We start from the raw sequence: 21,883 nt of genomic DNA, 5'->3' as shown, positions 1-21,883 counted from the left end.
CCTCGCTCTGGACTGGGGCTGAAGGAGCAGCCACTGTCTGGATCATTCCAGCAGAGGCCCGGGTGGGTTTTTCACTGGAAGTTAAGTGTCATTCCCCCAGCAATTCATTGGCCAGAACTTGTCAAAAGACCCCATCCAGACAGGAAATGCCATCCTTCCCAGTGCCCAGAAAGTAGAAAGAAAGGAATAGTTGGTGAAAACAAAACTACCACAGTTTGCCCTTCTAATCACCAAAAATGTGATTCACTCTCCTTCCTGCAAGCAAAATATACTCATCTTCCCCTCCAAGGGAGATGACCCAAACAGCCCATTAGTCGAGGGATTAAGCTCAAAGTCCAGGATCTCTGGGTGATGTGTGCGCATCCCTACAGCACGTCTGGATGTAAACCAGAGGCCTACACACACCCAAAATGCTGCACATGGCACACACCCATGCCACAGAACACTCATATGACACTCCCAACTCCATGTGGCATCCTCTGCGAGGGCCCTGATTCTCAGGGAGATGCTCCCCAATTTGATATTTTCTATGGTTTTTAGATCCATCCTGGGAAATCATTCCTTTTCCACCGTCCTCCTTGGTGAGAGTCAAAGGTCAAACTCTCTCAGCCTACTTCCCCTCTAAAGAAGGTTGAGTGCCCAAGGTTTAAGTTTTACATAGTCACAGGCTTGTGAGGGGGTTTTAGCACCAAAAGCCTCTTAAACATTGAGTCACCTTCTTGGGTCTTTGATCCCAGTCATTTCCATTTGCTAATAATCATTTCCACAGTTAGATACTATACAAACTTCTTAGATCTCCTGTTATTTATTTGCTTCCTTACATTCAGGAACAAGGAAATAAAGCACACATACATCTTTATTTCTCTCTTGACAGTTAATCCCTAGTGTTTGGTGCCCAGTATTTGGCACCAGTGAGAAAACCATGTAGTCAAATTATTTCTCTGGGCCATTTTGTCTAACTGAAAGGATGTTGTGTGTGTCCCCTAATTCATTCAGAGTTTTTAACTGTGTGTCACTGGCCACACCTTCTATTTCATTCTTGTTGTGAGGCTAAATAACTCTTGAGGTCTTTGTCATTCAAAATGTATCTCAATTTTTACTTTCACAGTTTGGGGTTAAGAAGCAGCTTCATATTCTATCCTTATAAGACCCAGAATTTATGACTTTCTCTGTTGCCTTTTATTTCTGGTTATACACCTGCCAACCATTTTCTGAGCTCACTTATAATACCGAGCAAAACAGTCAATAGCAGCCATCACGTGCTATTAACTTTCTTTTTCAATCTTTTCCCCTAAGGCTGTAAGTTCATTAGATACAGTATTTGCTTTATTTCCATGAGAAATATACAAACTATTTTGCCACCATATAAGATGGATCATCATCCCTATAGCTTCTAACAACCATTTCCTCACTTTTTTATACCTGACTCTCAAGCCACGTATTTTAGGGTATTTTCCTCTTTCTTTTCCTTCCTTCCTGTTGAATAGCAGTACCTCACTTCCATACCAATTTTTGTGTTAGTCAAGGCTAAGCTAGGCTTGACTGCAGTAATAAATATATTCTCAAATTCAGTTGCTGAACACAAATGAAAGTTTTTATCTTGCTCACATCACAAGTTGGTGCCAGTGGTGCTGTTTTCCTACAGACTCTCCTCCAATAAACAGACTCTCTTCCAACTGAGTCTTGGTTTTCACTTTAGTGTGACATGCTTGAAGTGGCTCAGACAGTTCACCAACAAGAATTCACCAACAATGCCAATAAAGGTCCGTCTCGTCAAAGCTATGGTTTTTCCAGTGGTCATGTTTGGATGTGAGAGTTGAACTATAAAGAAAGCTGAGCACTGAAGAATTGATGCTTTTGAACTGTGGTGTTGGAGAAGACTCTTGAGAGTCCCTTGGACTGCAAGGAGATCCAACCAGTCCATCCTAAAGGAGATCAGTCCTGGGTGTTCACTGGAAGGACTGATGCTGAAGCTGAAACTCCAATACTTTGGCCACCTGATGCAAAGAACTGATTCATTGGAAAAATGGGAAAGATTGAAGGCAGGAGGAGAAGGGGATGACAGAGGATGAGATGGTTGGATGTCATCACTGACTCAATGGACATGAGTTTGAGTAAACTCCAGGAGTTGGTGATGGACAGGGAAGCCAGGAGTGCTGTAGTCCATGGGGTTGCAAAGAGTCGGACATGACTGAATGACTGAACGGAACTGAACTGACAATGCTGGAGACCTGGATTCAGTCCCCAGGTCAGGGAGAGCCCCTGCAGAAGAGAATGGCTACCCACTGCAGTTTTCTTGCCTGGAGAATTTCATGAACAGAGGAGCCTGGTGGGCCACAATTCATAGGGTCGCAACGAGTCAGAAATGACCGAGCAACTAAGCATGCACACATGCTTGAAGTTAAAAAGCAGGTTATGGTGGAGAATTTGTTGGTTGTGTAGCTCGTTTCTTCATCTGTGCCCACCTTTCCCTCCCTCATGTGGGATGGCCTCCCTTAAAATAAAGTTTGGGAATATACTGCAGAGAAGATGTGGGTGACTTTTCCAGGTACTATGGGGAGTGGCCTCTATGATAGGGGTGGAAGGTGGTAGAGAGTGGGAAAAAGTTAGGAGGACCAAGGATAACAGAGAAGATTAGAAAGGGGATGGATGAGGGATGCTGTGCCAGGGCTATCAGGACCCCAGTGAAATGCATGTCACAGATAAAGGAGCAGCAGCCCACCTGGGGGGTCAGAAAGTGACAAAGTACTTGAAAGGGAAAAAGTTACTGCATTGAGATTATAGAATGAAGAGGCCCAGTGGCCACTTGTAGGTGGTCTTCTTGGTCCCTGATATAAATATTATTTTATTTTCAAGATTTGAACGTCAGCTCACTGATGCAGAAACTCATGAGGTCAGGGAAATAAAACATAAAACCCTGTTTTTCTATCAGAAATCTTGTTTCCATCAGAAATCTTGTCACAACTCTAAACTGAAGATCTCATTTTTGTCTCCAAATTGAATAAGTTAAATATTCTCAAAAACTTACTTCTAGAAGGATGTTAGGAAACAGTTGGACAAAAACAATAGAAACTTCTTTTAAAAATAGAAATGTATTTCCAATTTCCTGGATGCTGATTTTTTTTTAAAAATTCCTTTTGAAAATGTCTTTTCACTAGAGTCTCTTTCACTTTGCCTTCCTTGCACACAGGACTCTAAGCATGTGGGTTTCCCCAGTCATCCCCCAAGGCCTGATTAGCATCTCAATTTCCTTCTTTAATAAAAAATTCAATCAGGAGCCACTTAATAGGCCTGCTTGGGTTTTTAAGTACAAATGAAACAGTGGTACAAGTTAAGCTTGAAAGAAGCTCAGGGGAAATACCCAAGACCACTTTAGAAAGCTCAATACAAGGATTTTGTTTTAATTTCTTTGCTTTCCAGGGACTACTGACCTCTTCAGGACTCCACCTCAGGGTGACCTGCTATATACACATACATTCTTTAGTGCAAAAGATCCACCTCAGAGGAGTCCGAGGGAGAGTTCTGGAAACTGAATAGTAAGGCCAGGTCCTTAGAGGGCCGTTTCTTCTCTAAAGGAAGGCCAGAGAGCAACAGGAGAGGCTTGGAGTGCTAATGTGAAAGGCAGTGGCAGAGAGTGGAGAGAAGTGAGCCGGAATCCTAGGAAAATTAAGTCAGTTCCACCTAGTTTTATGCTACTGGATTTGTTAAATGTTTAAAATCTGCACTGGCCATTTTATTTGTTAATAAACAACTTTATACTTGCCACTCTCAGATGTGTGTGTGTGTTACATATTCTTTTTGTTTTATCAATGGCTACCATTTATGGTTGATAAAATCTCTTGAGAGATGTATTTAGGTAAATTATCTTGATTCTCTGCACTTGACCAAAATTAAGCCACTCTAACCTCTACCAGACCTCAGAACCTCATCTTTGTAAGAGCCTGGAAATCAGATCTTCTTGCTATCAACTTGTCTGGAATTTGTTTTCTGTTCTTTCAATATTTTGTAAATCCAGCTAGCTCATCTCAGAGATTTCCCAGATGTTCACCACGGTGTTGTTGAAAATATCTGGTCAGTGCTGATCTGTTATATCAGTTTTCTTCTCATAAACCTATTGATAGAAGTACAGGGTCGGGAAAGGGGGCGGGGGGGAATCTCTGTAAGCCTGACCGTGATCAGTAGCTTCTAATCATCCATGCTAATGGATGAAAAGTAGAAAAATATGTGTCCTTACTTTGGAAATATCTGTGTGGTTTACAGTAGAACAGCCATTCCATTGTGCTGTTAACAACTAGAATGCACCATAAACAAACAGTTATTTACTATGTGGATGGAGGCAGCCTAAAACCAAATCACATTCTTCAAGTCATATTATAACATACTATAGGACTTTGCTGGTGGTACAGTGGATAAGAATCTACCTGCCAATGCTGGGGACATGGGTTCGATCCCTGGTCTGGGAAGATTCCACATGCTGCTGAGCAACTAGGCCTGTGCAACTACTGAAGACCTTTCACTTGGAGTCTGTGCTCCACACCAAGAGAAGACACTGCAGTGAGAAGTCCATGCACTGCAATGAAGAGTAGCCCCCGCTCACCGCAACTAGCAGCCCGCAAGCAGCGACCAAGACCTCGTGCAGCCAAAAATAAATAAATAATGATTTTCAAAAAAAATACCGTAAAAGTCTGGTATGAACAATGAATCCGGCATTAGTCCTGCCCCTTGACTGAGTGCTACAGTAGGAAGCAAAGGGTGGGCCCTGGGGTTAACCCTTCCAGAGTGCACACAAATACTGGTAGGGTGGCATGGTTAAGAAGTTTCTACAATGGCAGAATGTAGCCAGGCTAAAATGTGTGTGCAACAAAGTAAAAAAAAATCTGCACAGAAACAACCAAAAGTTGGCTGAATGATGATTACAAATATAGTATGATAATCTATTATAATGTCAGTTATTATTAGGTTATTATTTGCTTCATTTTTCTGGATAAGAACATTCCCTCCCTTGAAGGTTACATATCCCTCCCTTGAAGGTTACATACATAGAGCTTACGGATATGTAAGCTCTACTCTTAGAGATTGTCTGTTGGCATGTATCTAAGGATTGCAACTGTACTTCAACTCTATTTCAAGAAAAATAAAAATACAATGCACAAGATCTGATTAACAGGAAATCAGGTTCATTGATTAACTTCTGTCATACTTTCAAACACAAAAGGTTAATGAATGTCCTCATAAGCTTTTCAAATGATAGTCTGTCTTGAAGGTAACTGCCATAGACATAAACCAGAAATAACTTCTACGTCTCATGATGAATTACATATGCCCATTAATTAAAATATTTTTGTGTTTCAGGTGGCTGAACTTGTAACCAGCGAGTTCTTTGAACAAGGCGATCGGGAGAGAGCAGAACTGAAACTCACTCCTTCAGTAAGATCATCCTTTTCTTATGATGTATTTACCCTTTCGAATGACATTTCAAAATAATTTCAGGTTGCACCTTGAAAGTCTGAGAATGAATTTAAGGAGGCACTCCTGAAAGTTTCAAACTTTAATTAAACTTAGATGCTAAACACTCTTATTCCCAGGTTTCTGATTAAGAGGGCTGATTACTTAACAAGCATTTCCTGTGTTCCCACACTGGGCGAAATAGGCACAAGGGAGGATTGCAAAGTAGTACTTGAATAACTCAAAGCCCAGGACTGGTGCTTCATATGCAGTCAGTGGCTATGTTGAAACAGAAATACAGGGGAAAAAAAGAAAACCTAAAGGCAAGCTGTCCAGCCTTGAGGGACTAGAACAGGCAGGTGCAGTAAATAATGGATATTCTGGATTTTACTTTCCAATTTTGAACTTTTCCAAATTCTGAAAGCAAATCATTTCAAGCTCTGTTTCTTTTTTTGCAAAATGAAAAGTTGCACCTGGGAAACTAGGTTCTGCTGATTGAAATGCTGTTTTTATTGGATTCATCCATTCAGTTACTATTTGAGAATGCTTATTGTAGGCTAAGGCTTATGTAGGCTCCTGATTACCCATCAGGAGACAAAGATATAAATGCCCCAGTCACCAGCCTCAAGGAGGGGGAAGAATCTTTATTCTTAATGAAAGAGTAGCTCAAAACATATCACCCAGTGATCCAAGAATGGTCCAGAGTATTCTAAAGTCTGCCAGAGCACAGAAGATCCAATGCAGCTCAAGGAATGTGTCAGTTATCAAGAATGTCTGTTTATGAACAGATCAATTAGGTTTTGAATATTTGGAGTTATTTATAAGATCTTCAAGTTTTAAAACATTTTTCTTCACTGACATTTAAAAACAAGGAAATCTAGGTTGCTTCCATGTCCTGGCTATTATAAATAGTGCTGTGATGAACATTGGGGTACACGTGTCTCTTTCAGATCTGGTTTCCTCGGCGTGTATGCCCAGGAGTGGGATTGCTGGGTCATATGGCAGTTCTATTTCCAGTTTTTTAAGGAATCTCCACACTGTTCTCCATAGTGGCTGTACTAGTTTGCATCCCCACCAACAGTGTAAGAGGGTTCCCTTTTCTCCACACCCTCTCCAGCATTTACTGCTTGTAGACTTTTGGATAGCAGCCATCCTGACTGGCGTGTAATGGTACCTCATTGAGGTTTTGATTTCATTTCTCTGATAATGAGTGATGCTGAGCATCTTTTCATGTGTTTGTTAGCCATCTGTATGTCTTCTTTGGAGAAATGTCTGTTTAGATCTTTGGCCGATTTTTTGATTGGGTCATTTATTTTTCTGGAATTGAGCTTCAGGAGTTGCTTGTATATTTTTGAGATTAATCCCTGGAAGCAACCTAGATGCCCATCAGCAGACGAATGGATAAGGAAGTTGTGGTACATATACACTATGGAATATTACTCAGCCATTAAAAAGAATTCATTTGAATCAGTTCTATTGAGATGGATGAAACTGGAGCCCATTGTACAGAGTGAAGTAAGCCAGAAAGATAAAGACCAATACAGTATACTAATGCATATATATGGAATTTAAAAAGATGGTAACGATAACCCTATACACAAAGTAGAAAAAGAGACACAGATGTACAGAACAGACTTTGGGACTCTGTGGGAGAAGGCGAGGGTGGGATGTTCAGAGAGAACAGCATTGAAACAGGTATACTGTCAAGGGTGAAACAGATCACCAGCCCAGGTTGGATGCATGAGACAAGTGCTCGGGGCTGGTGCACTGGGAAGACCCAGAGGGATGGGGTGGGGAGGGTGGTGGGAGGGGGGATCAGGATGGGGAACATATGTAAATCCATGGCTGATTCATGTCAATGTATGGCAAAAACCACTACAATATTATAAAGTAATTAGCCTCCAACGAATAAAAACAAATGGAAAAAATAAATAAATAAAATAACTTGTTGAGTTAAATTTAAAAAAAAAACAAGGAAAAGCGGCAGAAAAGCTCCTAGCTTGAAGAGTTTCACCTGGTTGAAGTCAGAACTCAGACTTACTAATTTTGACTATTCTTTATTTGTTGTTGACCCATAATGGATCAGGAGACTACATAGGTTAACACACCCATCAATTATTTTAATTTCAAAGCAATACTTGTTTATACTGTTTTCAAAACATTCCTTTGTTCTTTTTTGGTGGTGTCATCAAATTTGGTTATAAAATAAAGATGCTAAATTGGGATACACAGTTAATGTGTAAAATGTAGTACAACCCAAATTTCTGCCAAGTTATTAGTATATCTGTTTTCAAGTAAAAGCTTTTCTCCTCTTTTAAAAAACTGTTTCCAAGGCCTCCTCTGAAGGCCTTACACTGCAGCAGTACCACAGGTCACTTAATTAAATGGAAAAGATATGAGTTAATTGGCAGCATTGACAGGCTGGCAAGTGTTGTGGCGCAGCACTGAGGAACTTTTGCAGAGTCAGGTAAGGGTTTTTTTGGAGACATAAATGAAATTAATTTTGTGGTGGAAACATAGCCGTATGTGCTACTGTCTCCCCACAGGGGCCTGCTTAGTACAACTGCTGACCGTCTCCTCGGGAGAGGCCTGGCTGCTGTTAGCAGGAGTATCCCACGTTAGTGCTTTTCCAGAAATGTCTAGAGATGTGCACACCCAGATCTGACACCTTCTGTGTCCATCATTCCTTGATATTTAGGGGTAAAATTGTCCAAGAACCCTTTCAGGTGTCATAGGCCTAAAGGTCAACAGAGTCACTTCATCCAGATTAATGCTGGAGGCAGTGAGTCGGTTAACAGAACGTGCTTGACCACCTTCAAGTACTGAGCATGAAGCTGAACACAGCGCACCAAGACATGAGGCAGCACCATCTTCCCTGCCCTCAAGAAGCTGGCCAACTGGCAGGAAATATGGACATTAAATAAATTTTCACTAATAATCAATTACAAGATGCAAAATTCTGTAAAGGGAAGCATAGGACAAAGTGGTATCTCACGCTTCCACTCATCAAACATTTGTTGAGAAGTGACTAGTCCAGAAATGACCCCTTACAGTTATGGCCCACTGATTTGGGGCAAGGGTGCCAAGATAATGCAATTAAGAAAAAATAATCTATACATAAAATGGTGCTGGGACAATGGAATATCACATGCAAACGAAAATGGATCTTCTCTTTCACCAGGCCCTAAAAGAAACTCAAAATGCATCATAGATCTAAATGTTAGAGCTAAACTATAAACTCTTAGAAAAAAACAAGATATAAATCTTCTGGATTGGATTCAGCAATGATATTTTAGATATGATACCAAAAGCATAAGAAACAAAAGATAAAATAGAGAAATTTGACTTCATCAAAATTAAAAACATTGTGTATCAAAGGACACTATTACAAAAGTGAAAAGACAACCCACAGAATGGGAAAAAATGTTTATAAAGCATATGTCTGATATGGGCCTAATGTCTAACCAGTGAAGTTGCTCAGTCATGTCCAACTCTTTGCGATCCCATGGACTGTAGCCTACCAGGCTTCTCCATCCATGGAATTTTCCAGGCAAGAGTACTGGAGTGGGTTGCCATTTCCTTCTCCAGGGGATCTTCCTGACCCAGGGATCGAACCCAGGTCTCCCACATTGCAGGCAGACGCTTTACTGTCTGAGCCAACAAGGAAGCCCACCTAATGTCTAGGATATATATATAAAATGTTTCAGTATATGTGAGCTATTATATAAATGTATAAAATGTTTTATAAAATAGATAATATATAAAAACTATTGCAACTCAACAACAGAAAGACAACACAATTTTTTAATGGGTAAAGGCTCTGAATAGACATTTCTCTGAAGAATATATATAAGTGGCCAATAAGCACATGAAGAAAAATGTCCTAAATCATTAATCATCAGGGAAATACAAATCAAAACCACAGTGAGATACCACTTCACACCCACTAAGATGACTATAATCAAAAAGACAGACAGTAACAAGAGTTGGCAGGAATGTGGAGAAATTGGAATTTTGTACATTGCTGGTGGGAATTTAAATGATGCAGCTGCTTTGGAAACAGTTTGGCAGTTCCTCAAAACATTAAACACTAGGGTTGCCATGTGGCAAGCAATTCTACCTCTAATTATAACCCCAAGAGAAACAAAAGTATACATCCACACAATAAAATTTGAATGTAGTAGCATTATACATAATAAAAGGTCGAAACAACCCAAATGTCCATCTACTGATAAATGGATGAATAAAATATGGTATATCTATACGAGAGAATATCATTTGGCAATAAAAATGAAGAGCTGATGTGGGCTTGCACAGTAAACCTTGAAAACATTATACTAAGTTAAAGAAGCCCATCACAAAAGACCACATATCATATGATTCCATGAACATAAAATGTGCAGAACAGACAAATCTATAAAGGCAGACAGTGATTTTGTGAACTGCCTAAGTATTAGGGGGTTTGGGGAAGAATGAAGATAGATTGCTAATTGTTATGTAATTATTTTTTCCCCCTTGGAGCGATAAAAATGTTCTAAAATTGACTGTTTTAATGATTGCTAATTGTGAATATTTTTTAAGTGAATTAAAAAAAAAAATAAGTGTATCCTATGCACCAGGAAGAGTCATTAAACAAATAAGAAAATTTCAGATAATATTGAGAACTATAGACGGGGTAAAACAGAATAATGTTTTTAAAATGGTTTTAAAACATTTAAATGTTTTTAAATCTTGGACATACTGAACCAAGATCCATGTGGTTCACAGGAACCAGCCCTTCCTCCAGCAGGTTTCACAGTGTTCTTGGAGTGCCTGGTCCTCCTTCCTGATATTTACACTCCACATGTAGTCAAGGATGAGCAGGCCAGTGGGAGGCAGTGACCTTCGCCCTAATTTGGAGATATTTTCCTCAGCAGCACCCTTCCATCTTCTTGTGAGCCTCAGCAGCAAATGATTTGGGCCCCACCCAGTCTCACCTTTGTTCCTAAGTCTAAAGGATGCAGGATTTTTCAACATATGTGGACTAAGGACATGTCATGAGTCTGCCCTCATGACCTATGTGAACACCAAAATTATGTGGATGCCACATTTAGAAGAAAGAGAAAACCTACTGTAAGACAGTAAGGCAGGACGGGGTTTCTTCTTAGACCCTGGCCTGACTCTTTAAGAATAAAGGAATTAGCCTCTACCTGCCCCTGAGCTGATCGTGTCCATGACACATTTGAAACAGCACCCGGAGTCTGCAGCATACCTTATAATGTTATGACTCCTGCTTAGTGCTTTACAAGTAATAGCCATTGTGTGGGTGTCATCTAAGTTAAAGACAATCTCATTTGTATCTGGGCAAAACATATTTCATGGGTATGTATTTAAAATTTATTGGTAAGTTGAATCTATACCTGAAAATATACCCTCCGGCAATAGTTTATATACATAAAAAAAGAACAAAGGGAGGGACGTTTTCACTGGACTACACTGGGCAGTGTTTGTCCAAGGAATCCAGTTTAGCCATCCAGTGACAACTGAGTGTCTCTCCTTTTATGTCTGCCCAACAGAAATATGTCACCTCTTCTTCTCAAAAATTTTCTAAATATTATAATATTATAAAGTTTAAAGGTTGGGAATGAGGATAGAATGGGTACTTTCCCCCCATTATCTATCCCTACCAGTTTCCTCTGACCATGGAATTTTCCAGGCAAGAATACTGGAGTGGGTTGCCATTTCCTTTTCCAATTATCCATCCAGTGATAGATAAAAATTTAGGAATTTGTTAATGACAGGACCTTATTGAAAAACACACAAAATTGTCCCCACTCTGAAAAATTAACACAAATAGTTCCTATTTAAAATGACATTGCTTTTAAGGAGCTTTTCCAATCTATTCCATAATCTCTCACTATAAAAATAAAAGCCTGCACTCTTTTGTGGCAATAAAACATTCCCCCTTCCTTTGACTTGTACCCAGTTCTCAGTGACCTGATGACTTGATTTAGTAGCAGTTACCTATATCTGAAGACAGATTTTGGCCCCAAGGAGTTGCATGCTATAAAGTCCAAATAAATCCGCTTACCAATCTCATAAAAAGAGGTGAAAATACTTTATTTCTCATCACAGATAAAGGAAAAGAAAGTACGTGTAAAGGTTGATTGTGATTTGTGAAGTGTTCAGTTGGTAAAAATCGGATCATTGTGGCCAAGTGTTTGACAAAGCACCCATAAAGTCTCTGGTGTAATAAAGCAAGGCTCTCCTCCCCCATTCCAGGCTATTTTTGATCGGAACCGGAAGGATGAGCTGCCTCGGTTGCAACTGGAGTGGATTGATAGCATCTGTATGCCTTTGTATCAGGTAATCATGATCCGAGAGGGTCTATGTGTCTTCACCGAGCCAGGAAGGAAAAGTATGTACTGCATTTTCAGAAGGATTGGTTTTACCTCCCAGGGTATGTGTGTTGCCAGGAATGGTGGTTGCAGCTTATCTTTTCTTGGATTTCTGATCAGTCCACTGAGAAGACTTGGTACTCGGAACCCAAAGATCCGAGTTCTCCTTGGGCCTCAACTCCCTCATCTATAAACCAAGTATCATAATATTATATCTCAGTATTTCTCAAATTGTGCCCCTAAGGAACAGAAGTGTCCATCCATAGCCTAGTGAATATCTTACTAGAAAGAGGTCTCAGGCCCAATAATTGGGGCTTGCCTGTAGCTCAGACAGTAAAGAATCTGCCTGCAATGCAGGAGACCTGGGCTCGATCCCTGGATCAGGAAGATCCCCTGGAGAAGGGACTGGCAACCCACTCCAGTATTCTTGCCTGGAGAATCCCATGGACAGAGGAGCCTGGCGGGCTACAGTCCATGGGGTGGCAAAGAGTTGGACACGACTGACCGACTATCACTTTCACTTTCTTTTCCTGCACGTTAAAATACTGAAGGCTCGCAAAAGTACTCCAGGAAAGAAATATGTTTAACCTTGACTAATTCTGAATTTCTTAAACATTTGACCATGGACATCTCTTTCAGTTTTGGGGTTTGTTTTTTTTTTTTACCATTTTTCTTTTACTTTTATTAATATCATGTGAGACTTGAGAGTTCCATGAAACATAGTTTTCTGCTTTGACCCTATGGCCTGGGCCACAGGGTGTTGTAAAGCCTCTTGCATCTTAAATATCTGCCTCTGTCTGAGATGTGTGACAAATGACACCCACTGAACGCTGAGTGAGGTGGTTTCCAGCTCTGCTGCGTGGGTTCGAGACCCTGCTTCTGGCAAGGAGACTGGTGTCACCAGCTCCGGATGTTCACACTCCTCTTTCTGAGTAGGATTAGGGCTGACATCAGTTAACACTCACAGTTCAGTGTACACTGGCTTTTAATCCTACTTCTAAGCATTTGCTCTCATGTGAAAAACCCGGTAAGTTCTTTACCCCCTACCTACCTCAATCAGATTGAGCTGCTTTTTTGACTTCAGAGTGAGAAACACATGCAGGGAAAGCAGAACAGCTTCATTTCTCACTCTAACTCCATTAAAAACATAGTATTGTTTTTTAAGGACTTCACAACCATTAAGTTTCAGGCTTATCTACCACTTCATTTCCAGCACTTTTAGGAACTGCTGAGCCCTGTCACATTATCCTAAAAAATAAAAAAACATAGAATACTGTCTTGAAGATGGAAATGTAATTTTTAATGGCTATAAAAAACAAAAGTAACTTTTTTTGTTTTATATTATCCATTAAGTACATGATAGCATAAAATCAGAGAAATAAAGTTTTAAAAGAATCTAAAATGAATTATTTTAGTTATACATGGGACATAATGCTCTTTTATATAAAAATGAAAGATTGGGTGAAATATCAAGAATAATGTCTATGTTATTATAAAAAGATCCTCAACTTTCTTTTCTCCCATCCACTTCTACCATCCTCACTCCTCTGGTATCTCTGAATAAGCTGGGTTTCCAGGTGTAAGGCCCATAGCTGTTGGGTCAGGTATATTTTGCTTTGCGAAATTGACCTTGACTACCCATGTTGAATTATTTTTTAATTTTACTCATTTTCCTATGCATTCTTAGGCAATAAATGAGATGAATTTCTTGCAATTAATAAATTCCTTTTACTGTGGGTAAAGCTTAGGAGTATGAAGACATGTATTTATGTGGCTGATAAGTTTTTGGTGTTATTCTGCAAAGCTACTTTGAAATGAACTCAACTCTACACGCCCTTCCTACATGATTAGTTGCTGTAAATGGTGGAAAGGACTCTTGTGTGTTTTTCCATGTTAATTTAAATGTTTCATTGCTGGTTCACAATCACTTGGGCTTATTTTTATACTTCCCATTAAATACTTTAAAATCTTCAGGTTAAAAAGTAAGTTATTTTGAATTTAAAATGCAAATAGCAGTTTCCAGAATTTAGGGGGTAATATTTCCCCATCATATTATCTATCATTCCTGATCTTTCACATGTTTTACTTTTCTACCTAGCTGTGATATTAGATACACTTGCTAATTTTATCCACAGGAAACTGACATTAGAAAGTTCAAGTGACACTCCCACCAAATTAGATTGTGTCCCACTCATCTGTGGCCTTGGTTTTGCTGTAGTGGCCTTTCTGCCTCATTTCACCTCTGTTGGATATTCACCCACGATCTTTTCTTACTAAACCAAATGGGGAAAGTCACAGCATCTAAAGAGGAATGTGGAACAAGCTGTTTATAAAAGTTCATATTCATACCTGCTGCTGTATCTCCTCAGTGAACAAAGCATGAAAGTCATGCTCTTTTTCGTAACTGATTTTTTTAAAAGCTCATGGATTTCACATAAATTCTTTATAATATTTATAAATTACATATATAGAATTTGCATATATATTTATATATTAAGTTATAGACAAATGAATATATAAGTTTATACATTCATACGAATACATATTTATATGAATATATAAATTGATCTAATTTTGAAATCAACATTTCAAAAAGCCCTCAAACTGAAACCTTGTAGAATGACTTTAATTACCCTCCTTGAGAATCCCTATTTTGTCCCATCTTGAGCACCAGGATGTTTTTCATTATTTAACTGGATAATCTCACATTAACTGTTGTTGCTCTGCAATGGAAATGGAATCAGTCAGTGGGGAGGAATCACCATGAGTATGAAGACACAAAATCTTGAGGAAATGACTCACCAAGTATGGAAGGTCCCTAACGTGAGGCCAGTCAAATGTCAAAATGTCTGCAGGAATTCAGGTTGTTGCTGGAAGGTCAGCCTGGGTTTTTTAATGGGGAAGTACACTAATAGAGTCTGAGAGGATAAAGGCAAATGGGGAAGCAGGCAGCTGGCAGGAACCCCAAACTCTGAGAGATGACATCATCTTCCTCCTATGGAACATAAGAATGCAGTGTGACTTTGCTGAGTTAGTCTGGGCAGAGGGCAAAATGATATAAAAGAGTAGCTATGAGACCTTTTAATGGCCAGAGCCCTGACCCTAAGGTAGAGCAGGTTTGAGTGGCAAGAAACCTCACGTAGAGCCTAAAGCAAACAGATACATACATCATGATCAGAAACCTTCTTGCAGTCAGAGCAATGTAGAAAGATGAGGGCCAGCAAAGACAGAAGCTAACCAAACGCACTGTGTGGCTGAGGCTGCTGGGTGCAGCCCTAGACGGGAAGGGGCTTGTGGGGGTGAAGAGGGAGATGTAGCCCTGCAGGAGACACAGATATGGTCCTAGGGCAGCTTTTTTACTTCATTGACTTCTACTGGGTAGATCAGCTTAAGAGGGTTGTGCTTGGTCAAAATAAAGGAAGCACTTTCCACTTCCACTCCAGTTTGCTGAGTTTTGTCTCTTCTCCAAACAAAGAGTAGATTATTAATACTCTGTGGTACCTGAAGGGCTATTCATTTGTGTACCTAGGTGGGAACCCACAAGAGTACACTGGTAGATTTTGAATGTCCATTGCATTTAAAATGGAAACTCTTACCTCTGAAACAACTTCAAGTCCCAACTTGTGCTTATGCTGAAGGAAAACAATGAAAACCCCTCAACCCCTCAAAATCTGTTCATCAGGAACTTTCCAGAGTAATCTAGTGATTGACTGAAAGTGACTGACAGAAAATATATAAACATATCTCATAAAGTAATGGGTCAGGAAGGAACATGCAGAGAATAGTCCCAGACACATGGATGGTTCTACAGTAGGGAGATGTGATGTGCTTATATACATACGTTTATATGTGCACATAAAATTCTCTAGAACGTGCTCATCTCTTTAATCTTATGTTTCCAAACTTTTCCTTAAAAAAAAAAATAGAAAATGGTCCCAGAAGTCATGATTTATATGTGACAGCATTTTAATCAGGAAGCATATAGGAAGCCAAGAGTGGGCAGGGAACCATCAAAGCGCGTTCCCCAAGAGAAGACTAAAGCCCTGGTTAGTTAGCTGTCCTAGCAGGGTATCTCAGAGGAACACATTGACATCTGATTCCCGCGCTTTCCGCTGTCTTTGCACCCTGCTGGGGATCCATTAGCCTGCTGCTCAACTTCTTTAGAGAAAGAAAAAACAGGAAAAAAAAGAACGAAGAAGAAAAACCCCAGACACCATCAAACTTTGAAGTCACTGCTGCACCAGCCTTAGGGATAAACAGAAAACCTGATGTGGCAGCGTCACACTGAGCCTGTCTGTGCAATAGCAGGCCAAGTTTTTGCCCTTCATTTCCATTCTCGTCTCAATCAAACTTCAGTGCACCTAGAATTTCAATGATGCACTATAAATCATTATAAATCTTCTGTGTGTTAAATGTTGAGGGATTTAATTTTTGTTATGAACATAATCAGATTTTCAGCTCATCCCAAACTGGCTCTTGATTTTGGAGTATTTGATCAACAGTGACAACAACAAAAAAAGAGCTTGACCTGGCCAGGTTCTAGCTGGAATAATGATCTCCTGTTAAAGAAGATTTTGGCAAGAGTGTTGCCTCTTTGTGAGAATGTCAAGGCATTTCTGCAACAGGCAGGGCTTCTGAAGTTATGGTTATAGTAACTTCTGACTTTTTTTCTGCCTTCATTTGTCACGGTTGATTTGGAAAATGCATTCTACCTGATGCAATTACTAACATGCTCTCTGAAAAGAAGGGAGGAAAAAAATCTTTAAAATACAGTTCAAGTTGTAGAACCTGGGAGTTAGAATTGATAAAACTGGAAAAGAGGAAGTAAGGCGCTACACCAAGACAACTTTTCTGGATACCAAGAAATGCACTTCAAAAACAACTCAGCGTTCCCCAGATGGTCCATGCCTTGTGTTCAATTTAGAAAAAAAGAAAGAAAGAAAAAGTAGTGAGCTGCAGAGTGAGTAGTTAGAACTCTCCTCTTAAAAGCCTACAAGGAATGGAATGTGGTTAAAGAGGGGAACAATTTTATCACATACTTAATAAAAGTAGGACACCACCCAAATCAGTTTCTTATAAATGTTTTTCTCTACGACATTTCGTATTCCTATGAATGAGAGAAAGGAATAGTTAAGCCGAACTTCTTATTTGTCTCTCCAAAGTGGGGGACATATGTGGAATGACATAACTCCAAAAACTCAGGAAGAAAGAAGAGGTGGGAGGGAGGGAAGAAAATAACTTCCTATATTCATTCTCTATAATGTATCCGGCTCCACCTTCTCCTGGTGATGGGTTGGGGGTATTCAGGGACTGGTTTTAAAGCATCTCAGTTCTTTCTGGTTAAGACAAGTCCTTGGGAAGACTAAAATGTGAATTGTTCTCAGTCAGAGCCATTCCTTCTCCCCAGCTGACATCAGGCGCTGGGGAGCTCACCTGTCCTTGTCACGGTTCTATGACTGGGGGTGAGAGGGACCGAGTGCCGCGGCTGCCTGCGGGGTCAGGGCTCTGGCTGTGATGCGGGGCTGGCCTCTGGGGCTGCGGGGTGGCTGCCACAAGCACTCCCTGCAGGGTCTGACCCTGGCTCCGGCTGCCGCAGCTCTGGTCTATGCAGACCATGGCGAGCCGCCACCTGCTTCCCGGTCAGCTCTCAGCGGCTGGTTCTCTGACATCACTCAACCCCTGCAGAAACCCCAGCTACTTTCTCTTCACCCTGCCTTCACACAGCAGCTTCCACAGTCCTTTCCAGTATGCCGCCAGGGTGGTGCCAGCTCATTCTAAGAAAGTTCTGTCATTTTCCTGAATCAGGCTCTGAGATTCAAGAGATGAGCCTTCCCCTCATCTTCAGGGTTTGACCCCCCAAGGAGCATGAAGCCAGGACACTCACATCTGATCTCATGCCCCACCTCAGCCCCTCTCTCTCTCTCTCTCCTCCCTGTTTCTCTCCTCTTCTCTCTCTCTCCTCCTCTCCTTTCTCTAAGACAGGAGTGAGAAGTTTATGAATTTCCTTTTCCTAGTCTGATGGGAACTCTCCTTATATGGTCTCCTCTATGCTCCCCACACCAGAGCTTTGTAGTCACACTTGATGATCTGCTTTAGCCAGGCTTGGTTCTTAAGAGATAAGAGTTCTGGAATTTAGAAATCCTGTTTGTGGCTCAGATGGTAAAGAATCTGTGTGCAATGTGGGAGATCAGGGTTCGATCCCTGGGTTGGGAAGATCCCTTGGAGAAGGGAATAGCCACCCACTCGAGTATTCTTGCCTGGAGAATCCCATAGAGGAGTCTGGCGAGGGGGGGCGGTCACAAACACGTTCACTTTCACTTTTCTCTCCACACAAAACCGGCACTGAGACTTATTCTCTCTGAAAGCTGGGTAATGAGAGCTTGCTGTTTTTAGCAGGGAGCCACCACTTGCTGAGAGGAGGAAAGTCTGCTGAGCTGATGGGCGGGGAGCCATGGGCATCATGGTTCAAGTAAAACAAAAATATATTGGTTTGATATTTTCAAATTCTCCTCCTTGTTACATATAGAACAGTGCCATCTGATGCTATAATCCAGTCTGAGGGCTGATAGTAAAACCTGTTCAAAATTTTCTATGTACTATTAGTCAAATACAAATGGAAGAGAAAATATACACATTCAAATGTATCAGTTTTATGTAGTTTATACCCTGTCTTCCAAACTTTTGCCAAAATGATCTTCATTAAAAAAAAAAAACAACTATATCATGGTATTCTCCTGCTTAAAACCTCAGGTTACTACCACCATCCATAAGATACCTCCCAGACTCCTGGGCTAGCCCTCTCGTTCTGAGGCCCCTGCCTCTCAACCTCATGTCATGTCACCCAGGCACTTTTTGCCCCAAAGCACAGGCCTCGCAAACCCTCTCAACTGTCTTCCTTTGCCTTTGCTTATCCCTCCCTCCCTCTTCTTTTTGTCTGGAAGAAGTCATCCCAAGCTGTCCCCTCCTCTGAGAAAGCTTTACCCCCCTCAGCATGACTACAGCACCCTACCGATCTCTTCAGAACCACATGTAACACCCTATGTTGTGGTCATCTTTCTGTCTTTTCTGTTTTTCTTCTGCATTAGATTAGTTTCCCTGAACCATCATATTCCTGGTTCCCAGAACAGCGCCCAGTATATTCAAACTGCTATCGGTTGGATAAACGAGTGAAGAAACAGAAGAGTAAATAATGCAATGCGGGACCACAGAATTAACAAGCAGTGGGATGTACGAAGTAGGGTTATAGTGTCATTTTAAATTATCATCTATAAATACATAAAACCTTTCATCAGAGTGTGCACTGCTATCTTCCTGCCCATAGTCTGAAGTATATGGCCTATGCTATCTTTTTAGAGAGCGGTTTGGTTCTCATCATGGTTGAATTGGCCCTTAATTCCAGTGTAAAAAGACCCGTTTATAGGCATGAATTTTTCAGAGCTTTAACTTTTTCAACTAGGAAATACATAAAATTTTCTTTTCTTCTAGCATTGGCTGAAAATATAGTTATTTTAATATCCAAGTTAATAAGGAGAGCTAACACATGTACACAGATTTCAAGAAGGTATGTATATACATACAATTTCATGAAATTACAAAACAATAAAACACTGAATTATCATGATTAAAATATAACTTTCCATTGACTTAGAAGACTTTTCAGATCCTCCAGTGCCTGACGGTTATCAATACAAACATGAAATAGCAATGTGATCTGCAGGACGAAGTACTGAATAGCCGAGAGGGCTCATTATTAGAACAACATTCAAGTTCATGTCACTCCCTGCATCGGGCATGGTATGTGGCCAGTGAAGGCATCACACACCTTTGGCTACATCTCACAGTTCTTCCTGAATACCTGACATGCCAGACTGTTTGATTTTGGACAAAGTCTTCCACCTCCAAAAAATGACTATGATTTGATAAAGCAACCAGCTCTGTGTATATTTTCTTGCAAACAAAATGGACTTTGGTTTATTTCATGTAGCTTTTTAAAACCTTTTATTTATACAGTAGGACTCAATTTCTATTCATATGCATTTTATGAGCCCAAGACTGCCATCATGAATCTATATTAAAATGCTGGAATCTGGTTTAAAAAAAAAAGTTCTAATACACTCCCTAATAAGGCTTTTGAGGGTAGAATTTAAGATAAGATCTAATTCTCCCTCTCCAGCTGACCAGCATAAATAACTCTTTTTAAAAGTGTTTCTGCTTTGAACTTATGAAGCTAAAAATCACTTAACCCTAAGTCCATACAAGGCTTGGAATGTTGTCTTAAGTTACTTTCCAGTTCCTCTACTAGAAAGCATATTTTAAATGCTGATTTACCTCTTCATGGCCTATCTTCTCTTAAGAAGAAAATGGAAAGAAGGAAGAAAGTAAGGGAGGAAAGGAGAGGGGGAGGGAGGGAGGAAGGAAAGAAAAAAGGGTGGGGTGGGATAGAGGGAGAGAGAGAAGAAAACTTTCATTTTTTACTAGGAAATGAATCAAGTCCTCTTTTAAAGATTGATTTTTGCATTCTAAGGGTGCCTCTCCAAAATTTCTGCAATTTAATGTTCATTTAAAGGGTCAGCATTGTTTTTGCTCCTGGGAAGTGAGGCATGAAATAAACATAAAGCATTCTCATTACGCTGTTGCCAAACAGAATCCTCTATATTATTTGAAATGTTTCCTAAGAGAATTCAAGGAGGCAATATCTGGATCCTCAGCTATCACTACTCTTATATTTAGTTATCAGAGCTGCAGCTGTAAAATGTTAAATAAATCACTCAAGGTACATTGCCTCATCTTAACAAGCAGATGCTAAATGACAATGTGATCAGAGGGAGCCAGGCTCTCAGCCTCACGTACAGTGAACGTGGCAGCCCAACTGCTGTACTCACTGTTTTTCATTATAGATGATCATTTAAAATGTTGAGTCTGTTAGGCAGTGTCTAAAACAAAGTTAAAGATGTCTAACAGACTGAGCTTTTGGAAAAGAATTTCAGTATTAAAGTCCAGAAAGACACAAAGGTGTCCCTGTATATACTATCTCAGCAAGCAGACACCTATTGAATACTGACTCTAGTGCCCACTGGATAAGGGCTTAAATTTTAAAGTTTATAAGTTGCTTTTACACATACAGTGTAATTTGACCCCAACTCTGTGAAGGAAGAAAATACTTCATTCTGGATCCTATAATATCTATGGTCTAAATTTTACATATGAGGAAACGAAAACCTACTGAAACTAACGGACTTAACCAGAGTGAAGCGGTTAGTACACAGCAGAGCCAAAATTTCAAAGCCAAGTCCTCTCAGCCTTATTTTTCTGCTCTTTCCCACCACACTGCCCTGAGGAAGTGAAAGGCGATTCCATTTTTGTCCAGCAGTGCTGTACCTCAGAAACCTCCCATTTACGAAATAAAACTGAGTTCTTCAGAGGGGAGGATACAAGAAGCTGAGTAGAGATTCTAGAGAGAGCAGTTCCTAGAACACTGAATGAGCTAATAGGTTCTGTTTAGCTGATTACCAGAGAAATATTCTCTCAGAAAGATTTTATGTCAAGTTGTCCTTGACCAAACACTTTCATTTGCAACTGAGTTGATGTTGCCAATTAACAATGGCAGATCGACCTCCCTAGTTTATTCCACATCCTTCTGAGGATTCCATTAATAAAATAACAAAGGAAAATTTTTTTCTGGAAATTTTTAAAGATATAAACATTCTTGGGAAATGGAAAGAGGCTGGAAGAATTTTAAGGAACATGATAGAAAAAGCCTACAGTGCCTTGAACAGTCTGTAAGTAAGGATGTTAACAATCTGCTGTTGAGGACCCAGAAGGAAATCGAGGGTGTCAGGAGAGAAAATATACATGGCCTCAGAGAATACCTAAATCCTCAAGAGCAGACTGTGGGGATAAGTCAGGACGCACGTCCTCTTCTTCCTGTGATGCCCCCTCATGCTGTTGTCCACATGCAAACACATTTTCATCCAGGAACACCACAGTCTTCTGCTCTAGCCACTTAACATAAACTTCAAAATGTGTTTCCAAATGCCTAACATAATTTTCATATTATCCTT

At 40.2% G+C, this 21,883-nt stretch overlaps 1 protein-coding gene across 1 annotated transcript in view; it reads left to right on the top strand.

Moving 5' to 3' along the window:
- Positions 1-21,883, top strand: part of PDE11A (phosphodiesterase 11A) — a 262,481-nt gene that overhangs the window by 220,273 nt on the left and 20,325 nt on the right. The window contains exons 16-17 of the mRNA XM_043487864.1: positions 5,353-5,427; positions 11,707-11,790. Coding sequence (XP_043343799.1) covers positions 5,353-5,427; positions 11,707-11,790 — 159 coding nt within the window. The remainder of the gene's footprint in view (positions 1-5,352; positions 5,428-11,706; positions 11,791-21,883) is intronic.

Source organism: Cervus canadensis, chromosome 15, assembly GCF_019320065.1.
Source record: "Cervus canadensis isolate Bull #8, Minnesota chromosome 15, ASM1932006v1, whole genome shotgun sequence".
NCBI classification, from domain to species: Eukaryota; Metazoa; Chordata; class Mammalia; order Artiodactyla; family Cervidae; genus Cervus; species Cervus canadensis.
The sequence above is the reverse complement of the archived record's forward strand: the minus strand, read 5'-3'. Positions and strand labels throughout refer to the sequence as shown.